General features: G+C 41.6%; 2 protein-coding genes across 5 annotated transcripts in view; one reads left to right on the top strand and one right to left on the bottom strand.

Annotated features, from left to right (window-relative positions):
* The window catches only part of fer1l6 (fer-1 like family member 6), a 74,461-nt gene extending 59,162 nt beyond the window's left edge, over positions 1-15,299 (top strand). The window contains exons 32-46 of the mRNA XM_039599863.1: positions 1,940-1,984; positions 2,484-2,575; positions 2,714-2,842; positions 2,935-3,078; positions 5,380-5,507; positions 5,582-5,752; positions 5,989-6,143; positions 6,549-6,691; positions 6,906-6,994; positions 7,097-7,195; positions 7,572-7,692; positions 7,800-7,920; positions 12,996-13,153; positions 13,248-13,348; positions 14,923-15,299. Of these exons, the coding sequence (XP_039455797.1) occupies positions 1,940-1,984; positions 2,484-2,575; positions 2,714-2,842; positions 2,935-3,078; positions 5,380-5,507; positions 5,582-5,752; positions 5,989-6,143; positions 6,549-6,691; positions 6,906-6,994; positions 7,097-7,195; positions 7,572-7,692; positions 7,800-7,920; positions 12,996-13,153; positions 13,248-13,348; positions 14,923-15,103 (1,877 nt within the window). The 3' untranslated portion in view covers positions 15,104-15,299. The remainder of the gene's footprint in view (positions 1-1,939; positions 1,985-2,483; positions 2,576-2,713; positions 2,843-2,934; positions 3,079-5,379; positions 5,508-5,581; positions 5,753-5,988; positions 6,144-6,548; positions 6,692-6,905; positions 6,995-7,096; positions 7,196-7,571; positions 7,693-7,799; positions 7,921-12,995; positions 13,154-13,247; positions 13,349-14,922) is intronic.
* Positions 15,300-15,437: 138 nt separating this feature from the next.
* Positions 15,438-17,369, bottom strand: part of si:ch211-67e16.4 (myocardin-related transcription factor B) — a 20,139-nt gene continuing 18,207 nt past the window's right edge. For all 4 annotated transcript variants that reach the window (XM_031754884.2, XM_039599875.1, XM_039599876.1 and 1 more), the window contains exon 10: positions 15,438-17,089. In XM_031754884.2, coding sequence (XP_031610744.2) covers positions 16,854-17,089 — 236 coding nt within the window. In that variant the 3' untranslated portion in view covers positions 15,438-16,853. The remainder of the gene's footprint in view (positions 17,090-17,369) is intronic.

Here is a 17,369-nt window from a genome sequence, read left to right as displayed (position 1 = left end):
GACTATAAAGTAGACCATTATAGCAAATGGTCCACTTGGGAAAGTAAATATTTTGGGTAGGGAGCAGTGGTGCAGGCGAGGAACCAGACCAAGTGAGAAGGTTTACCAACACCTCTGTTTGACGTCATGCCTAGTCCAGCAGTTTCTCCAGCTGCTCGCAATGCACCTGCACCTGCTCCACCACCATCTGTGCCTCCATCATGCCAAGACCCAACGCTCAGCAGTTAGTGAGAATTTTGACATAATATCTGCCAGTAATACCTTACATCTTCTCAAATCAGTCTCAGAGAGGATGGTTAGGCTCTTGTCTTTACCAGGTTTAGGTAACAGAGTAATGATACCTTGTTTCATGGGTGACATTAAATTAATGTTTTCTATACTTTCATTTAGAGCATTAAATAGTAGTTTTTAATGTCCTGAATTTATTTATTTATTTAATTTGAGGTTAAACCAATTAAACTCATTGAATCACTGAGATCTGTTGACTGATAATGAACCCATATATAACGCAAAAGTACGACTTCGTCTTCATCTTTTTTGCTTCCTGTATCTGAGACCACAGAGCTTCTCTGGCCTGTGTATCTGCCATGGTAAGATCTTCCAAAAACCAAACTCAGGATTCCTGGTACACTTCCAAATCTTCACCACTGTATTGTTGACTGGATGGTGATCTGACATGTTTTTTTTCTCCTCTTTTTTCCCCAACTACCCATCCCATCCTACCGTCTTGAAGCAGTATGTGCTACAATCGGTCTGTGGGCCACTCTTGTTTGTAATGTTGTTGGTCTGTGAGCCAGCCATGAGGAGAGCGAAGTTATACCATACAAAGAGCTGAAGTGAAACAAAATGTTAAAAACAATGAAAAGTGTGAACTGCAGTTAAGCTGCTGACACTGCTGTAAGACAGTCAAGCCATCAGAAATACTTGTCATGACCAGCAGGGGATTTGTGTGCACATGGAGCCTCAAATAAACCTTTTTTTAACCAACTGAATGAAATGCCATTGTTACTATCACATTAACTACAGAATGCTGTTAGATTTTAAACTGCGTGCCTTTTTAAATATAGCAGTGTTTATTTAGTTTAATTTAATGAGCGGCCAGTTATGATAAAACCAATAGCAGAAATCATTAAAACTGGAGCAGCCAGGCAATGTAAAAAGTGCAGTGCAAGTGCAGTTATGTCCAGTGGGTGGGAGTTCAACACAGCAACTCCACCTCAAGTCACTAGTGGACAGACTCTGCTTCAAAAAATGCAACACGGTAAGCCCCATAAACTGGGCCTAGCACACCTAGCATGACAATCAATCAACTCCATTTACATATACTACAGTTCCTCACACTGTTCAAATTATAATGGAAGACTTTGTTGGATGATCATTTTCACATAATCCAACAGTCTTCCTGCCTGTGGTTCAGGGCCAGAAGCTCATCTTTGTATTAGCGTTAGCTAAGTTCTCCCAGCAGATGACGCTGAGAACTGTTCACATTCCAGCTTAAGCCATGAGACGGGGATCGATTTGTGATACTTTTTCTCTTTTTTATGGTTACAACAGAGAGGCCAAAGGAAAGCAATAGGTCATTTTAGGACAGTTTATTAATTTTCTATTACTGTATATTGGATAACATCCTATATCCTGTTCTATATCAGCAGACAAATACATCTGTAAGCCTTTGGTCACAAAAGCAGAAATGTGCTAATGCAGACAATTGTTAGCATTCATAAAAAATAATAAAAACATGTTGTTTACGACAAATTAATAATAACATAAAAAGAGAAAAATAAATGATAATATTTGTCAAAAACTTGGTGTCAAAGTATTGTTTTCTGCGATAACCTAAAAATCATGAAATTGGGAAATATCAATTGGTACACACTGGTTTTAGAAATAATAACCCCTTTTTTCCCCACTGACCCACACACACTGTTGTGCATTGCAGCTTTGTCGTACCACAGCTTGCTCAGCGATGGAATAGAATCTTTGGGTAAGGATTAAGATCTGCAAAAAAAGAGACAAAAAGATTTGAAAAAAGATAAAACGCCGTGTCATTGAGGGTCATTTTTACTTTCTGGGAGTTGAGGTTCTGGGAACTGTCTGGTTTTGGTGCTCCGATCCTGCAGACAGGTTTTAGCAGCTCTGTTTTGGGTAGTTTATGATGTTAGTGGATCTGGTCCTCTCACTGCATGATCTGATTGGTATGACTGGATGTCTAAGATGGCAGCATTTGAAAGATGTGACAAGTTCTTCTGAAAAGCCCTGCAAGAGAATGACTGCAAATGTCGTTAAATAACAGACAACTTTTGAACTGTTGCTTCTGGTGAATAGGACAGTTCTGAGCTCAGGGTATGGCACTTCTTAACTAAACTCGGTGGCTCACTTTGTTACCTGCTGTTAAATACTGTAGTCACATTTTAAATATGATATCTGCTGTGTTTGGACCTTTAGTTTTCACAGCTGAAAATATGCCTTGTCTTTTTCATCAGTCAGCAGCCAGTCTGATGGAGATAAGAAGAAGAGGCAACACAAAGGAAAGGGAACCAGCATCAGTCCCCATACCAAATTAGCTACACTCAAGGTAATTTTTTTCAGAGATGATACAATTCTTGTACAGGTTTACCGGGCCCTGTTATGGTTTTACTATCCAACCAAAGAATAAAAGGGGCACCGTATGCTAGAAAGAAAAGCTTGAGTTACTCTGATCTTGGCTCTGCAGCTGTACAACAAGGAGTTGGAGTCAGAGTTTGGGCCCTTTGATGACTGGGTGAAAACATATGAGTTGTTCCGAGGGAAAGCCAGTGAGGAAGAGGGATCAAATGAGGAGAGGTTTGTTGGAAAATTTAAGGTGAGATACTTTGTAATGTTCTTTGTGGGTACTACTTCCGTACTGCTTAACAACTAGCATATCTACACATAAATCTTCATGCTGTCTCTTAGGGTCGATTCTGCCTCTATAAGCTCGCTGAGGAGGAGAAGGAGGAGGACTGGGATGAAGCAACAGACACTGGGAGCTTCAGAGTCAACAGAGGAATCCCTCCCAACAGCCCAGTCCAAGTTCTCATACGGGTTTACATTGTCTGTGTGAGTCCTGCTCACACAGGAATTTTCTGCTGAGTTCTCTTTGGAATTAAAACTTACATACTTAAACTAAATACTGTTAAAATGTCACCTCCAGAGAACAATGTTTTACTTGAAAGTTGTAGAATAGTTTTCCATTGTACTGAGAAACAAAAAAAGCAGCATTTAGTGAAATTGACGTGATACAGTAGTTAGTACATCGCCTAACACCAACGTTAGAGGTTTAAACTGCTCTAGATCCTTTCTGTGCGGACCTAATTGACAGCACTTCCTGAATGTGTAGTTATACGTCTGCCTTAGCTCTCAAAGTGCTTCTGGCAGATTTAATTATGTCAAAAGTCGCATGCAAGAAAAAGCATAATGACAAGCAAATTATTATCATTATCATTTCCACCAGTGTTGGTCAAGTTACTTGAAAATTGTAATTAGTTACTAATTACTGATTACTTCTCCAAGAAAGTAATCCCGTTACTTTACTGATTACTTATTTTCAAAATTAATTAGTTACTTAGTTACCTTTTAAAAATATGATACACAACCTGAATACGTAATAAAGCAACAGACCTTTCAGCCCAATTCTATTTTTCTGCATAATCCATCATTCAAAATGTAATCAAATGAAAAAGTCTCTTTTTAAAACTTGTTTTATCAGTTTTAATATTTTACCTTTATGCACATTGCATCAAGCAAAAATTAAATTCTATGCAACTGTCTTTGACTTGAAGAAATGTTTTTAACATTTAAACATATTTGCTGCATATTCCAGCATATAAAATAAAATCATGTTTTGTGTTTACACTCTTTCAAATAGAAGCAAGTAAAACACAGCAGAAAATAAATAAAATCAAACATTCAGCAGCTCTTAAATCTATTGTCACCTGTTCAGCAGGAGTGGGGCGGGTGGAGGTTTGCCCACAGCAGTCATGTCAGTGGGGGATCCGGGGTTTCTCTGTGTCACATTCCGTGGCGGCGTGCTCGCTGCTCGCTCACACTTGAAGTTTAATTTTTTGCCGTAGAAAGAAGTTTTCTTCCCACGCAGAGTGAGCAGCAGACGCTAATGTTTGTGTCACTTTTTACAGAATCAAACTCAAAGTAATGTGATTACTTCCACGCTTTAAATGCTGCATGGTCGTACTCTCTCCATCACTCCATGTTATCCATTGTTGATCTGCACACGTCTGTTGTTGGCACGGACGTCGCACACGCGTACGTCACTGTCATGAGACACAAAATCACGGTTTAGTAACGCAGCGTGCTTACAGGAAAGTAACAGTAATCTAATTACTTTTTTGCAGTAGTAATCCCTTACTTTACTTGTTACTTGAAAAAAAGTAATCAAACTGCCAATCTCTGATTGCCACACAATTGTATTCCCCTGAAGTAAATTTAACAACCTGGAGAACTCGGCAGCCTGAGTTTTCAAAGAAGCCATCGCACATGTGAGTGCCTGCTGTGCGAGCGATGCAGGAGATTCAGGCTCTCACAGGCAGCTCTGTTCTCAAAGGTGAATTCTGCTTCATTTTTCAAACAAATGCAGTTTAAAACAGCGCTTATGTTACTCCCGCGGCCTAGCTCCATTTAACACTGAACCTGTCCATCACAGAGCCTGTGGTGTCACTGTTTTGAAAGTGACCAATCACATTAGGACCTCTATTCCTTTAGGCTCATTGACTAGCTGCACCACTCTGTGATAAAAACTCGTATTACACAAAAGTACCTTCATTAAAACTGTCACCACATTTGTTAAACCCATCTGTTCTCATATTCAGAGGCCAAATAGCATTCAGCACCAAGTTCATTAAAAGCTGTAGCAAAGCACCTAATCACATTTCAAACTGCAGCTTTTTGCAAGCAACCAGTACTCTAATATAGGCTGTCCTTACAGCCCAAACAAGCACTGCAACACTTGACAACCACAAAAGCCCAACTGCGAACACCACAGCGAGGACGCGAGGATCCCTGATTCCCAGTCCCTCGTTACCTAAAGGAGGACTATACTCTCTCCTTCTTGTCCATTAACATCTCTTATACTTGCCTGTTTTTGTTGTTAGTAGTACCGAAAGTTAAAACCACCACCAGGAGGTACCAGCAGGTGCCCCAGTGAGGCAGATGATGCTTTGGTGACCTCTAAAAGGAGCAGCTGAAATAATAAGAATAAGCAGCAGACATCTTGAACTATAGCATATTTTATAATGGAAGGTTTTTTAAAAAAATTAAACATAATAATTTACAAATAGTGCCCTTAATGGTACTACTTTTAGTACTTGTTTGTGAGTTCTTTTATGATAACCCTTGTCTTTCCAGGCCTCTAACCTGCACCCAGCTGACCCGGATGGGAAGGCGGACCCGTACATTGTTCTACGACTTGGCAAAAATGAAATCAAAGACAGAGACAACTACATTCCTAAACAGCTAAACCCTGTTTTTGGAAGGTAAATAATTGGTAAAACTTCTCAGGAATAGTCTCACATTTTAAATATGACTCCTTCTCTTCTCCTTCTTCCAGATCTTTTGAGATGCAGGCAACACTTCCTCAGGAGTCTCTGCTGTCAGTGCTCATCTATGACCACGACCTGGTGGGAGGGGACGATCTGATTGGAGAGACCTGCATTGACCTTGAGAACCGATATTACAGCAAACACAGAGGCACCTGTGGACTCCCTGCTGAGTACAGTCTGTAAGCCTGGACATTTGAACTCTTTCAGATCAAAGTCCAAGTTATTTATTCCATTTGGTCACTTCAATAAATTACCATCCTACCTCATAGTTACATTACTTTTTTTTCTATTACATTAAACTACCAAATTCAACTGGAGGAGTAGAAATTCCAGGCATCTATATCCATCTACAACTCTGCATTCTATGAATCCATTGCACTAAAGTATTTACTGTTCCTTCCATGTTGTCTATCAGTGAGGGTTACAATGCCTGGAGAGACTGTTTGAAGCCATCAGAGCTGTTGGCAAAGATGTGCAGAGAGAGTGGTTTGGACGGTCCTCACTTCAGTCCAGGGCGCATCATTGTGTCAGATAAAGTTTTCACTGGCAAGACGCTCTTCATGCATGAAGGTAGATATAGGGCATTCTAGATCAGTTGCATGATTTTTAAAAAAAAAGTTTTCAGACATTTACTGCATGAATCCATGTGATACCTTTTAATCAGGTGCAATTCCATCTTTGTAGTCTAAAGCACTTTGTGCTGTCAGTATGAGTAGGAAGGGCTATATAAAATGTAAGTACAATACAATGTGAGTACAGTTGCATAAGTAATAAATATCCCCATCAGTAGCTGTACATGTCATTTCAGTTTTAGTATTTCCAGGTGATGCAATAGAGAGAACACCAACAATCACACGATCCCTATGATCCAACACTTGGTCACTGTGGGGAAAGATAGTATAGATCAAGAAAATATGCTGGAGCTAGAAAATATATATAGGAGTCTGATTTGTCATTGTCTTGTGTATCTCTCAGACGAGCCAGTGGAGTCCTATGAACACTTGTCACTGAAGATCCTACACCGCTGGGCTGAGATCCCAGGTGTAGGATGCACACTGGTACCAGAGCACATTGAGACCAGAACTCTGTTTAATAAGGCCCGGCCTGGAATGGACCAGGTATGTTTGAGTTTAGTATCCTGGTAAAAAATAATCGTTATTCATGCATTTACAACCTCTAAGCTTTCTGGGTTTTCTGGGTCTTGCCCAAATGTCCAATTAAAAATGCTTATTTTAATATGGTAAAGTAAATTTATTGGCCTGTACTTCATTTAACACCAATTGTATGAAAAGTTTTCTTTCATTAACTGCCTACATTTGTGTGCATGTGTAGGGTCAGGTCCAGATGTGGGTAGACATGTTTCCAATGGACCTGCCACATCCAGGACCTCCAGTGGCCATTTCACCTCGAAAACCAAAAGGGTGAGACTTACAAACTGCTGATGACCTCAAAAACGTAATAAAACAATGTCTGTCAATGTTGTTTTGGAATGCGGTCATTCAAACTCAGATGTATTTATTCAGATACGAGCTGCGTATTATCATCTGGAACACAGAGGATGTCATTTTGGAGGACAGCCACTTCCTCACTGGTCAACAGTTCAGTGATATTTACATCAAGGGGTAAAAAAAATCTATTTGTTCCTGGTATTTTTTGGCATAATAAATATGTTTTTAGCTTTGGAAATAATAATTCCAAAACTAAAGTGACATTTGCTTTCTGTTGTGTAAACTTGGCTGATTCCTTAGTAGCCACAAAAAGTATTGCAGTACCCACATGTACCGTTCAATATATATGTATTGAACGGCACATTGAATATATGGCATATCTCTGTTAGCGAGTTGACGCGGATTGCCCCGTGCAAGGGCTGCACGGCGTCAACACGTTAGTGCCTTGCAGCCCCTAAAGCTAAACTAGCTAGCTAAACCTTTATGTAAAAAAGCACTGCTAGAAAATCGCTCACCTTACCAAATCTACTGTCATTCCCTTTGTCTGTAGCTGGCTGAAAGGTTTAGAAGATGACCGACAAGAAACTGATGTGCATTACAACTCTCTGACTGGAGAAGGAAACTTCAACTGGCGCTTCGTGTTCCCCTTCAGCTACATGCCTGCTGAGAAGGTACTCATATTTGTGTGATCTTTGGTCCTAGGAGCTCCAGCTCCCAGCCTGATGTAGATAAAATAGCTGCTACAGAATCACATCGTTACCAACTTTACCTCTCACAGGTAGTGGTGGTGAGGAAAAGAGAGAGTATTTTCTCTCTAGATAAAACAGAGCAGAAGATTCCTGCTATCCTCATTCTGCAGGTCTGGGACTTTGAGACACTCTCCTCTGACGACTTTCTAGGTGGGTATGCACAAGTGCCTATTCACATGGAGAGGCAATTATACACACATATTTTACTGATGAACATAAAACTGAGGTGATGCAGTGGTTAGCACTGTTCCGCCACCAAAAAGGTCCTGAGTTTGACTTCACTATGCTAAATGGACTGGTTATTAGACAGATAAGAGAGAAGAAGACAAGAGAGAAGAGCCTGCATTAAGGCTCAAGGCTGCGAAAAGGCTGAAAGTTGCAAGACAGGAGAGAGAAGAGCCTGAATAAGGCTTCTGGACCACTGTTAGATGACATAGCTGAGAGCTTGCTAAAGTGTGAAAGTTGCAAGACAGTAGAGAATACAACCTGTGTTAAGGCCTGGGGCCGCTGATGGCCGACAGAAGGCTGAAGATAAGATAACCCTTTATTATTTCCACACGTGGGAAATTTGGTCATGGCAGAAAGAGGACAGTACAAAGTTAAGAGCACCAAAACTAAGAAAAAAAACAATAGAATAAGATAAAATAGAATAACATACTATACAAAACAGAATAAAATACTATATTGCATCAGAAAAATTGCACTTGGTAATATTACACATCAGGGAGACTAGGCGAAGGCTACCATGGTGTATTAGCCACCATTCACTCCAAAAGACCTAAGTCTTTTGGAGTGAATGGTGCACACACAGGTACAGCCTGCTCTGCCCTTTTCTGTAGAGAGCACCTGAATTGTGAGTACAGTCCGGTTTTTTGTTCAGATGAAGGTACCTGTAGCTGTCCACAGCCTCGATGTCCATACCTTGGATGTTCAGTGGTTGCAGTGCAGGATGTTTGTGCCTGCGGAAGTCTACCAGCAGCTCCTTGGTTTTACTGGCATTGATCTGGAGGTAGTTCAGCTGGCACCAGTCCACAAAGTCTTGAGTCAGTCCTCTGTACTCCTTGTCGTCCCCATCAGTGATGAGGCCGACTATTGCAGAGTCATCAGAGAACTTCTGCAGGAAGCACTGGGTGGAGTTGTGGGAGAAGTCTGCAGTGTAGATGGTGAAGAGGGACGGAGCCAGAACTGTTCCCTGTGGGGCCCCCGTACTGCAGACGACCCTGTCCGACACACAGCCCTGAGTTCTCACATACTGTGGTCGGTCGGTGAGGTAGTCCAGTATTCATGTAGTGAGGTGATGGTCCACTCCAGAGTTCTTGCCTGGCCTTCAGGACTGTGGGAAGAATGGTGTTGAAGGCACTGGAGAAATCAAAGAACATGATTCTCACAGTGCTCCCAGTGGTCTCCAGGTGAGCGAGGGAACGATGTAGGAGGTGAATGACGGCATCATCCGCTCCAATGCCAGGCTGGTAGGCAAACTGAAGTGGGTCCAGTGACGAGCTCACAAGGCGCCGAAGCTGAGCCAGGACCAGCCGCTCCAGGGTCTTCATCAGGTGGGATGTCAAAGCCACCGGCCTTGACACATGAAGTCTTTGGCACGGGTACCACACAAGAGGTTTTCCAGAGCTGTGGAACCGTCCCCAGCTCAGGCTCAGGTTGGAGATGTGCTCCATCACCCCACACAGTTGATCTGCGCAGGACCTGACAACCCTTGAACTGATGCCATTAATCTTTAATCCTCCTCAGTTTCCTCCTAACCTGGATGGTTGAGAGTAGTGAGTATCAAATCAAATCAAATCAAAATTTATTTATATAGCACATTTAAAAACAGCAGTTATGATCAAAGTGCTTCACAAATTAAAAGATAAAATAAGACAGATAAAAATAAGATAAGAAAGATACAACGCAGGAGGAGACAACCATAAAAACCAACCAAATGATAATCAAACTATCTTACATCAGAGCCAGAGTGAAAAGATGGGTCTTTAAACGAGATTTAAAAGACTGAACAGTCTCAGAAGAGCGAATGGCAATAGGGAGGTTGTTCCACAGTCTAGGAGCTACAATGGCAAAAGGCACGGTCACCTCTGGTTTTCAACCTAGACTTAGGTTGCATTAAGAGCATCTGGTTTGAAGATCTTAATGCTTTTATGGGATTATACAAATGAAGAAGTTCTGTTAAATAGCTAGGGGCCATGTTATTTAAGATTTTATAAGTGAGTAAAAGAATTTTAAAATCAATGCGAAATTTCACAGGGAGCCAGTGTAACTTGGCTAAAACTGGAGTCATATGATCATGCATTCTGGCACCCGATAAAAGGCGTGCAGCAGAGTTCTGTACTAATTGCAACCGGTGAAGAGAGGAGTGAGGGAGGCCTAAATAGAGGGAGTTACAATAGTCCAGTCTAGAGGTAATGAATGCATGAATAAGCTTTTCAAGGTCCTTGTGGGAGAGGAAAGGCTTAGCTTTAGCAATTTGACGTAACTGATAGAAGCTGGATTTAACCACAGTAGATACTTGTTGAGTATGGTGAATAGAGGAGGTGTGAAGTGTCTGAGGTGTCAGAGGTGGAACAGCAGCAGTGGGGGTGGGTGAGTCTGCAGCCGATGTTGAAGACTTCATCCTGGATGAATCAAACCTGTTAAAGAAATGATTCAGTTCATTTGCCCACCTCACATCCCTCCCAGGCAGAGAGTTCTTATGTTTGTGGCCTGAGATGGTTCTGAGGCCTCTCCAGACTTCGCTAACATTGTTCTGCTGAAGCTGGTTCTCCATCTTCTGCCTGTAGCTGTCCTTCCCTTTCCTTATCAGTCCCCTCAGCTCTCTCTGCACCCTTTTCAACTCCTCTTTGTCTTTGGATTTGAAGGCCCTCCTCTTCTGCTTGAGGACAGCTTTTATTTCTGGAGCAATCCAGGGTTTGTTGTTGGAGAAGCACCGCACAGTCCTGGTGGGTACGGTGTTATCCACACAGAAGTTAACGTAGTCCGTAATGCAGGTCACAAGGCTGTCAATGTCCTCCCCGTGGTCATCACAAAGCACCTCAAACACAGTAGACTCAAAACAATCTTCTAGAACCTCGCTGTCCTCCAACCACCTCTGCACTGTGCGGGTGGCTGGTGGCTCCCTGTGCACTAAGGGTTCGGGAACAAGGTGCACCAGGTTGTGATCAGATCTTTCCAGGGGAGGGAGAGGCATACAGTTGTATGCCTCTTTTGCGTTGGCATACAGTAAGTCCAGTGTTTTATTGTCTCTGGTGGGGCAGGTCACATACTGGGTGAAGGTGGGCAGTGTTCAGACCCCTGATATTAAAAAAAGGCTCTCAGAGATGCGTTTGCAGTCTGCTGACCACAGAGTGGAGAGAGTCACAGGCTGCATCCGCATTGGATGACGGGGGGCATACACTGTTATCGCGATAACATGCGAGAATTCCTGGGGCAGGTAGTACAGACGCATGCTAATGGCTAACAGCTCAATGTCTCTGGGATGTGCCCAGATGCACCTTTAGTTTTGCGATCAGTGAAGAATAGAAAGTGTTACTGCACTGTGTTCAGGAAAATGCTGCTATAATGGCATAGAATAAGGAGTATGCTTGAATCTAGGGTGACCATATTTTGATTTCCAAAAAAGAGGACACTTGGCTCGGTCATGAAGAACTTGCTTAAAGAAACATATTTAACATATTTAAACGATGCCTTCTCTGTGCGGTTAATGAATTGTGAAATCAAAAAAGTCATATAGGCTTCTACAAGTCAACAAGTGCAAAAAAACCCCAACTTAAAAGCGTCTGGAATTAAATAATGGTACAGAAATAATGCCTCATCTGCATAACAAAAATTACCAGTACTGGGTCGGTACGAGGCAAATTTCTTCTGCAGTTCGTCTGAAAAGATGCACTTGCACTTTGGGATCTTTTAAACATCCTTAGGCGCGTAGCTGTGCGCTGTCTGTCCCGTCTGTGAGCACAGAACAAGCGCTCACAAAGCAGCAGTTCAGGGATGACGTCATACACATGCGTCCTCTGTAGGAAAACACGGACATTTTGATCAATCTTAAAATTCCCCCCGGACAGAATGTGAAAAGTGGACATGTCCGGGGAAAAGAGGACGGTTGGTCACCCTACTTGAATCATTCCTGTGGAGGACAGGAAACAGCAGAAATTCAGGAAGACTACTCCTGCTAACTATTAACAATGCTAATACCGCCCAAAACCTGAAGATGGTGCTAAATGTTTAAAGCACTGAAAACAGAAGAAACATGAAGACATAGAAAAGGACATTGTCACAGTTTGCAGAGGCAGACTGTATGTGTTGCGAAAAAAGGACTCAAATGCAGAAACGAAACAGAATGTGAAACGTGACGTGGATTAACAGAAAACGAGCAGTTTATTAAGGCTGGCAAAATAAATACAAACAAAGTGCATGGGTGAAACTAAACAATAACCTAAACTGTGTGAACTAAAACTAAAACATGAAGAAACCTTAAACATGGAGAACTGGCGTGGATGCCTGGAGACACGACATGAAAACACAGACAACCTGACCAGGAATGACTGAAAACACACTGACTAAATACACACAGGAGGATAATGAGGGAAATGGAAACACATGGGGAAACAGCTGACACACATGAACATGACGATGTCACAAGGGGAGAGTAAAACTAAACACAGAACACAGGAACACAGGACCTCTTCAAAATAAAACAGGAAACATAATGAGACGCAGACATGAGAGCATGAACTTGACAATGTAAGACACACAGACATGAAACACATGAAGGGCAAGGGAGACTTAACAGAGGTTGAAAACACAAGGGGGAACTAATAAGCAAATGACCTTAAACATAAACAATAAACATCAAAATAAACTAAAACTCAAAACGCTTGGTCAGAAGACCCAGGATCGTGACAAAATATTGAGCAGGTATGACAAACCTTCTGAGACAATCTTTAATGGCAGAAAGTATTAGGAATCGCATTGGAGAGCCAGGACGAATACTTGAGAGAAAATGTGCATGACTTGAATGAAGGCAAAAATAACTTGACAAAAGAGATTCAGATGGCCAAGCAGAGGCAGCAGCTGATTTTTAATGGATGAGGAGCCTCCAAGTGTGGTTTTTCAAACTTGTTCGCATGAGCTGATAACCTAACACTGCACACTACCACGAAATCTGGTGTTGGCTGCAAAAAACATGGCAGTGTACCTGACTGACTGTGTGTCTGCAGGCACACTAGAATTAGACCTCCATGGATTTACTCGGGGAGCTAAAACAGCCAAGTCGTGTAAGGCGGAGATGCTGACAGATGGGACTGAGAGAATCTCCATCTTTCAGCAGAAGAGAGCACGAGGCTGGTGGCCCTTCACAAAGTCAGGAGAGTTGACCGTAAGTACACAGTAACACACACATGCAGTGTATAAACAAATATAAAAATAAAGTCAGGCAAATACAGATCACCAAACAATCGATCTTCCTCCAGGGGAAAGTGGAAGCAGAGTTCCATCTTGTGACAGCTGAGGAGTCGGAGAAAAATCCTGTTGGCCGTGCCCGCAAGGAGCCAGAGCCACTACCAAAACCAAAGTAAACATAACCACACAAGGCTCTGTTTATCTGTCAGAATAAAATTAATTTATGTACGGAAAATACCTCAAAAGAATACAGGGACATTTCTGTAAATTTGAGTTATATTTTACATATTTACACATTTACAATAACAATATTTGTGAGTCAAAGTACTAGTTCATATTACATATGTACAAATGAAACAGAATATTACTGTATTTTGAGGCTTCTCACCTAACAAACTATGACCAGTTAAGGAATCAGCCTTATTAAAGTGGTTTAAAAATGTTGATGTTGCTACCACTTGGTATAGCTACATGTATCACTACGACCTTCTTCCACTGCTTGTCCACCACAGCTATGTCTGGTTGGTAAGGTATCACCAGATGTACCCGTCTGTATCCCACAGGATCTTAGCTCAGTCATGGCATTTTGGTATCAGGACTTCCAGGTCATACTTGACACAGATGTTCTTTATACTATGCCAGCCACCTGGTTATGGTGTTCCATGCCTGTACCTCATTGATCTTCTGCATGTTGGAACACTGCTACTAGAGTCCATAGGTCCCACATCCTCTTCATGTAGCCCCTTCAGCTGGGTTACCTGCATAGCAGCATTCCAACAGTGCCGTTCTCATCCCTTGCCCACTTATGCCCTCTTGTTCCACTTCTCATTAGTGTGTCCTGGTTCTTCAACACGTGACGACGTCTGTGCCGTTATGGCTTCACTTATCTGTCTTTTCACTCATATTCGAGATAGGTTCGGTTATAATGGGGAGGCGCTAGCCTGGGGATCCTTACTGGATACAGATGCCCTGGTCAAGAGTCAACCCCCCAACCTGAAGTGGAGCTATATCTATCTGTTGATCAATGCACACATAGATAGAGAGAGAATACATGGCCTGTTCCCCAAAGATCAATCCAGGTGTAATCTCATTTACAAGAGAACAATAACCCACGGGCAGACCCACCCAGACCAGAGACTGCACAATACCAGAGGAACTTTGGTAGAAAGAGGTGTCACACACTACCAACACAAAGTGACTGGTGGAAACCACAGCAAACCTCCCAAAACAAGAACCAGTCAGCATCACAAAGGCTGAGGCATCTAATAACCAGTTTAAAGAATAAAAAGCTGGAAAGCCTCATTACTTTACGCGATTCACACCTGGCAGATAACAGCAGGTACTCATCGTGAGTAGCTAACACAGGGCAGAACAGTCCTGTTCATGAAGGGCTTCCACACCATCAAACTCTACTGGTCAATTCCATGTTGTTTCTCTGAACATTGAAACTTGCGTAGCAGCCAAGTTTAGTCAGCAAATAAGGTCAGAAAGGCATTGGAAAAGGGGCCAAGCAGTGCAAGAAAGACTGATGAGGAAAAGGACAATGAACTGTCATGGACGATGCATGGAAATACAAGCCCCTGGATATACTATATGATTTCTGGAATCATGTTTTTAATGTGGTAGCATTAGACACTTTCCCAGGTGACACATTCAGGGTTGCTAAAGCATCATAATCATCTCAGTCTGTAAGAATCTGTAATGAACTAAACCAGTTAATTTGCTTTTCTCCTCTCTTTTCCACAGTCGTCCAGACACCTCCTTCTCGTGGTTTGTTAACCCTTTCAAATGTTTCTTTCACTTGGTGTGGCGAAGCTACAAGAAGTACATCATCATCGGCATCATTCTGCTGATCACAGCGCTGTTCCTTGCCCTGCTCTTCTACACACTACCCGGAGCCATCTCTAACAAGATTATCAGCGGCTAAACGAATAAACAATGTATGTGTATACTGCAGTTCTAAACAGCTATTCCAAATGATGAAATGCTTTTACAGTGAAGAGTCCCAAGTCTCCATGTTTTTGAATATTGAAGTTGTGTAGATGTTTGGTCTCACTTTTTAAAACAGTCATTTACATCAATGGGAATAAAAAGAATTAAGGCTGGCCATTTCCTTTTAATTAGTTTTGTGTCTGAATGAATTTTTTCCAAATGTTACTAACCAGTGAAAGTTAACATTTTAACATTTTAAGATGATGGAAATGCAAAACAAAATCTACAAAATTTGTTTAACCATAATAAATAAATGTGAGTCAGTAACATGTCTGGATTTCATACCTTCATTTATCAGGCACGTATCATTCAGTAATATATAAGCAAAGGCAGAGTACAAACACATTATCATCACAATACTTATTCATAACCATCCTGCAGATGTACCATTACACAGAGCTGCTTTCAAAACCAGCTGATACTTACTTACACTTTTTCTTCGATTGATCTTTCAGTTAACTTCTGTAATTACTTTACATGTCTTTGAAGTCCTACCATTAACTAAAGCTTCAGTACTGTTGACCATATAATATTATTACAGTGATAAGAGCATGCTTTAGGTATTAAAAGTACTGTGCTGTAGTGGTTGGAATCATATCTAACAGGCTCCAGTTTGTCCATATAAATAGGGACCACTTCTGTTTAAGTTATGTATATGCTTAACCTAGGCGATATCATTAGAAGACATATCATACATTTTCACTATGCACATGAAACTCAGCTTTATGTGTCCATGAAGCCAGATAACACACACCAATTAGTTAAACTACAGGAATGTCTTAAAGTAATTAAAGACGTGGATAACCTCCAATTTCCTGTTTCTAAATTCAGATGAAACAAGGTTATTGTCCTCAGTCTTAAAATGTATAGGATATTTAATAGAAGAATGGGATTCAGCCTTCAGCTTTCAAGAAACTCTTCTGTGGAACCAGCTTCCAGTTTGGATTCAGGAGACGGACACCCTCTCTACTTTTAAGATTAGGCTTCAAACTTTCAGTTTAGATAAAGCACATATTCAGGGTTGGATCAGGTGACCCTGAGTCCTCTTAGTTATGCTGCAATAGGCCTAGGCCTAAATGTTTCTTCTGCACTCACCTTTTGGCATTTATACACCACTTTGCATTTAATCATTAGTTATTAATCTCTAGCTCCCTTCCACAGCATGTCCTTTGTCCCGTCTTCCTATTTTCACCCCAAACTGGTCGCGCAGATGGCTGCCCTCCCTGAGCCTCATTTCCTCCTGTTAAAGTGCTTGCTTAAAGAGGGTCATCCTATTGTTGAGGTTTTTGTAGGGTATTTACCTTACACTATAAAGAGCTGTTGTGATTTGGCAGTTTTCAGTTGGGATGATCCAGTCTAGCTGCATGTTCATTACAAGTTCAGTATTGATATGTTCAAGGATACAGTGAAGGTTTGTACATATAAACACAGAGATTTGATGAAAATAACAATAGTCCTTGTGAAGGGTATAGCAAATGTTTATTGTGTATTTAACTGTGTGATGGATGCTAGTTTAAGGATTTGGGGCTTTCTGATACTGGCAGTACTGGATTACAACATTTAAGACAAAATGATCCATAGTGGCCACTGTAAACGCTGTAAACGCTGACCCAAAAACCTTGGTTTCCTTATGTGTCGATTACAGATAAATCTGAGTTCTGTGTTGTGAATGGAGCAGTGTTAGCTCACTGTAAGATAGTGTCTGTCTGAGAGAGTCTTTGTGGAGAGATGTTGCCATGGGGGTAGGAAAGTGATGATGCCACAGCATGCTCATGTGGAGCCATGTTGGGGCCTTTCAGAACCAGGGTGGAAGAGGAAGAAGATATCAGTGGGATGCTATTTGGTGCTGATATGTTGCTGAGGAAGCCGCTGGACTGGGATGCTGCTGAGCTCTGTCTCTGCTGAGTGCTGGAGGTGGAAGCTGAAACACAACATAGAGCAGCTGATTAAAGTGACAAACGAAAAGTGTAGCACCACCTGTTGAGTCTCACTGACCAGACAAATAGACTTTACAGTGAGTTTTACTGTCATTATATACAGCTGGTTTAGAAAGTTTTCTCTGTGAACATGACTTCTTTTACAGTTATCCATCTGGCAAAGTAAAAGGAAGGGTTGACCATCTAGGCTCCAGTGTGCAGTACATCTGGAAAGTATTTAGAGACTCAACAGTTCCCATTTAGTCATACTGCCTTATTCCAAAA

This window comes from Oreochromis aureus, linkage group 16 (genome assembly GCF_013358895.1).
Source record: "Oreochromis aureus strain Israel breed Guangdong linkage group 16, ZZ_aureus, whole genome shotgun sequence".
NCBI classification, from domain to species: domain Eukaryota; kingdom Metazoa; phylum Chordata; class Actinopteri; order Cichliformes; family Cichlidae; genus Oreochromis; species Oreochromis aureus.
This window is presented reverse-complemented; position numbering and strand designations above follow the sequence as displayed.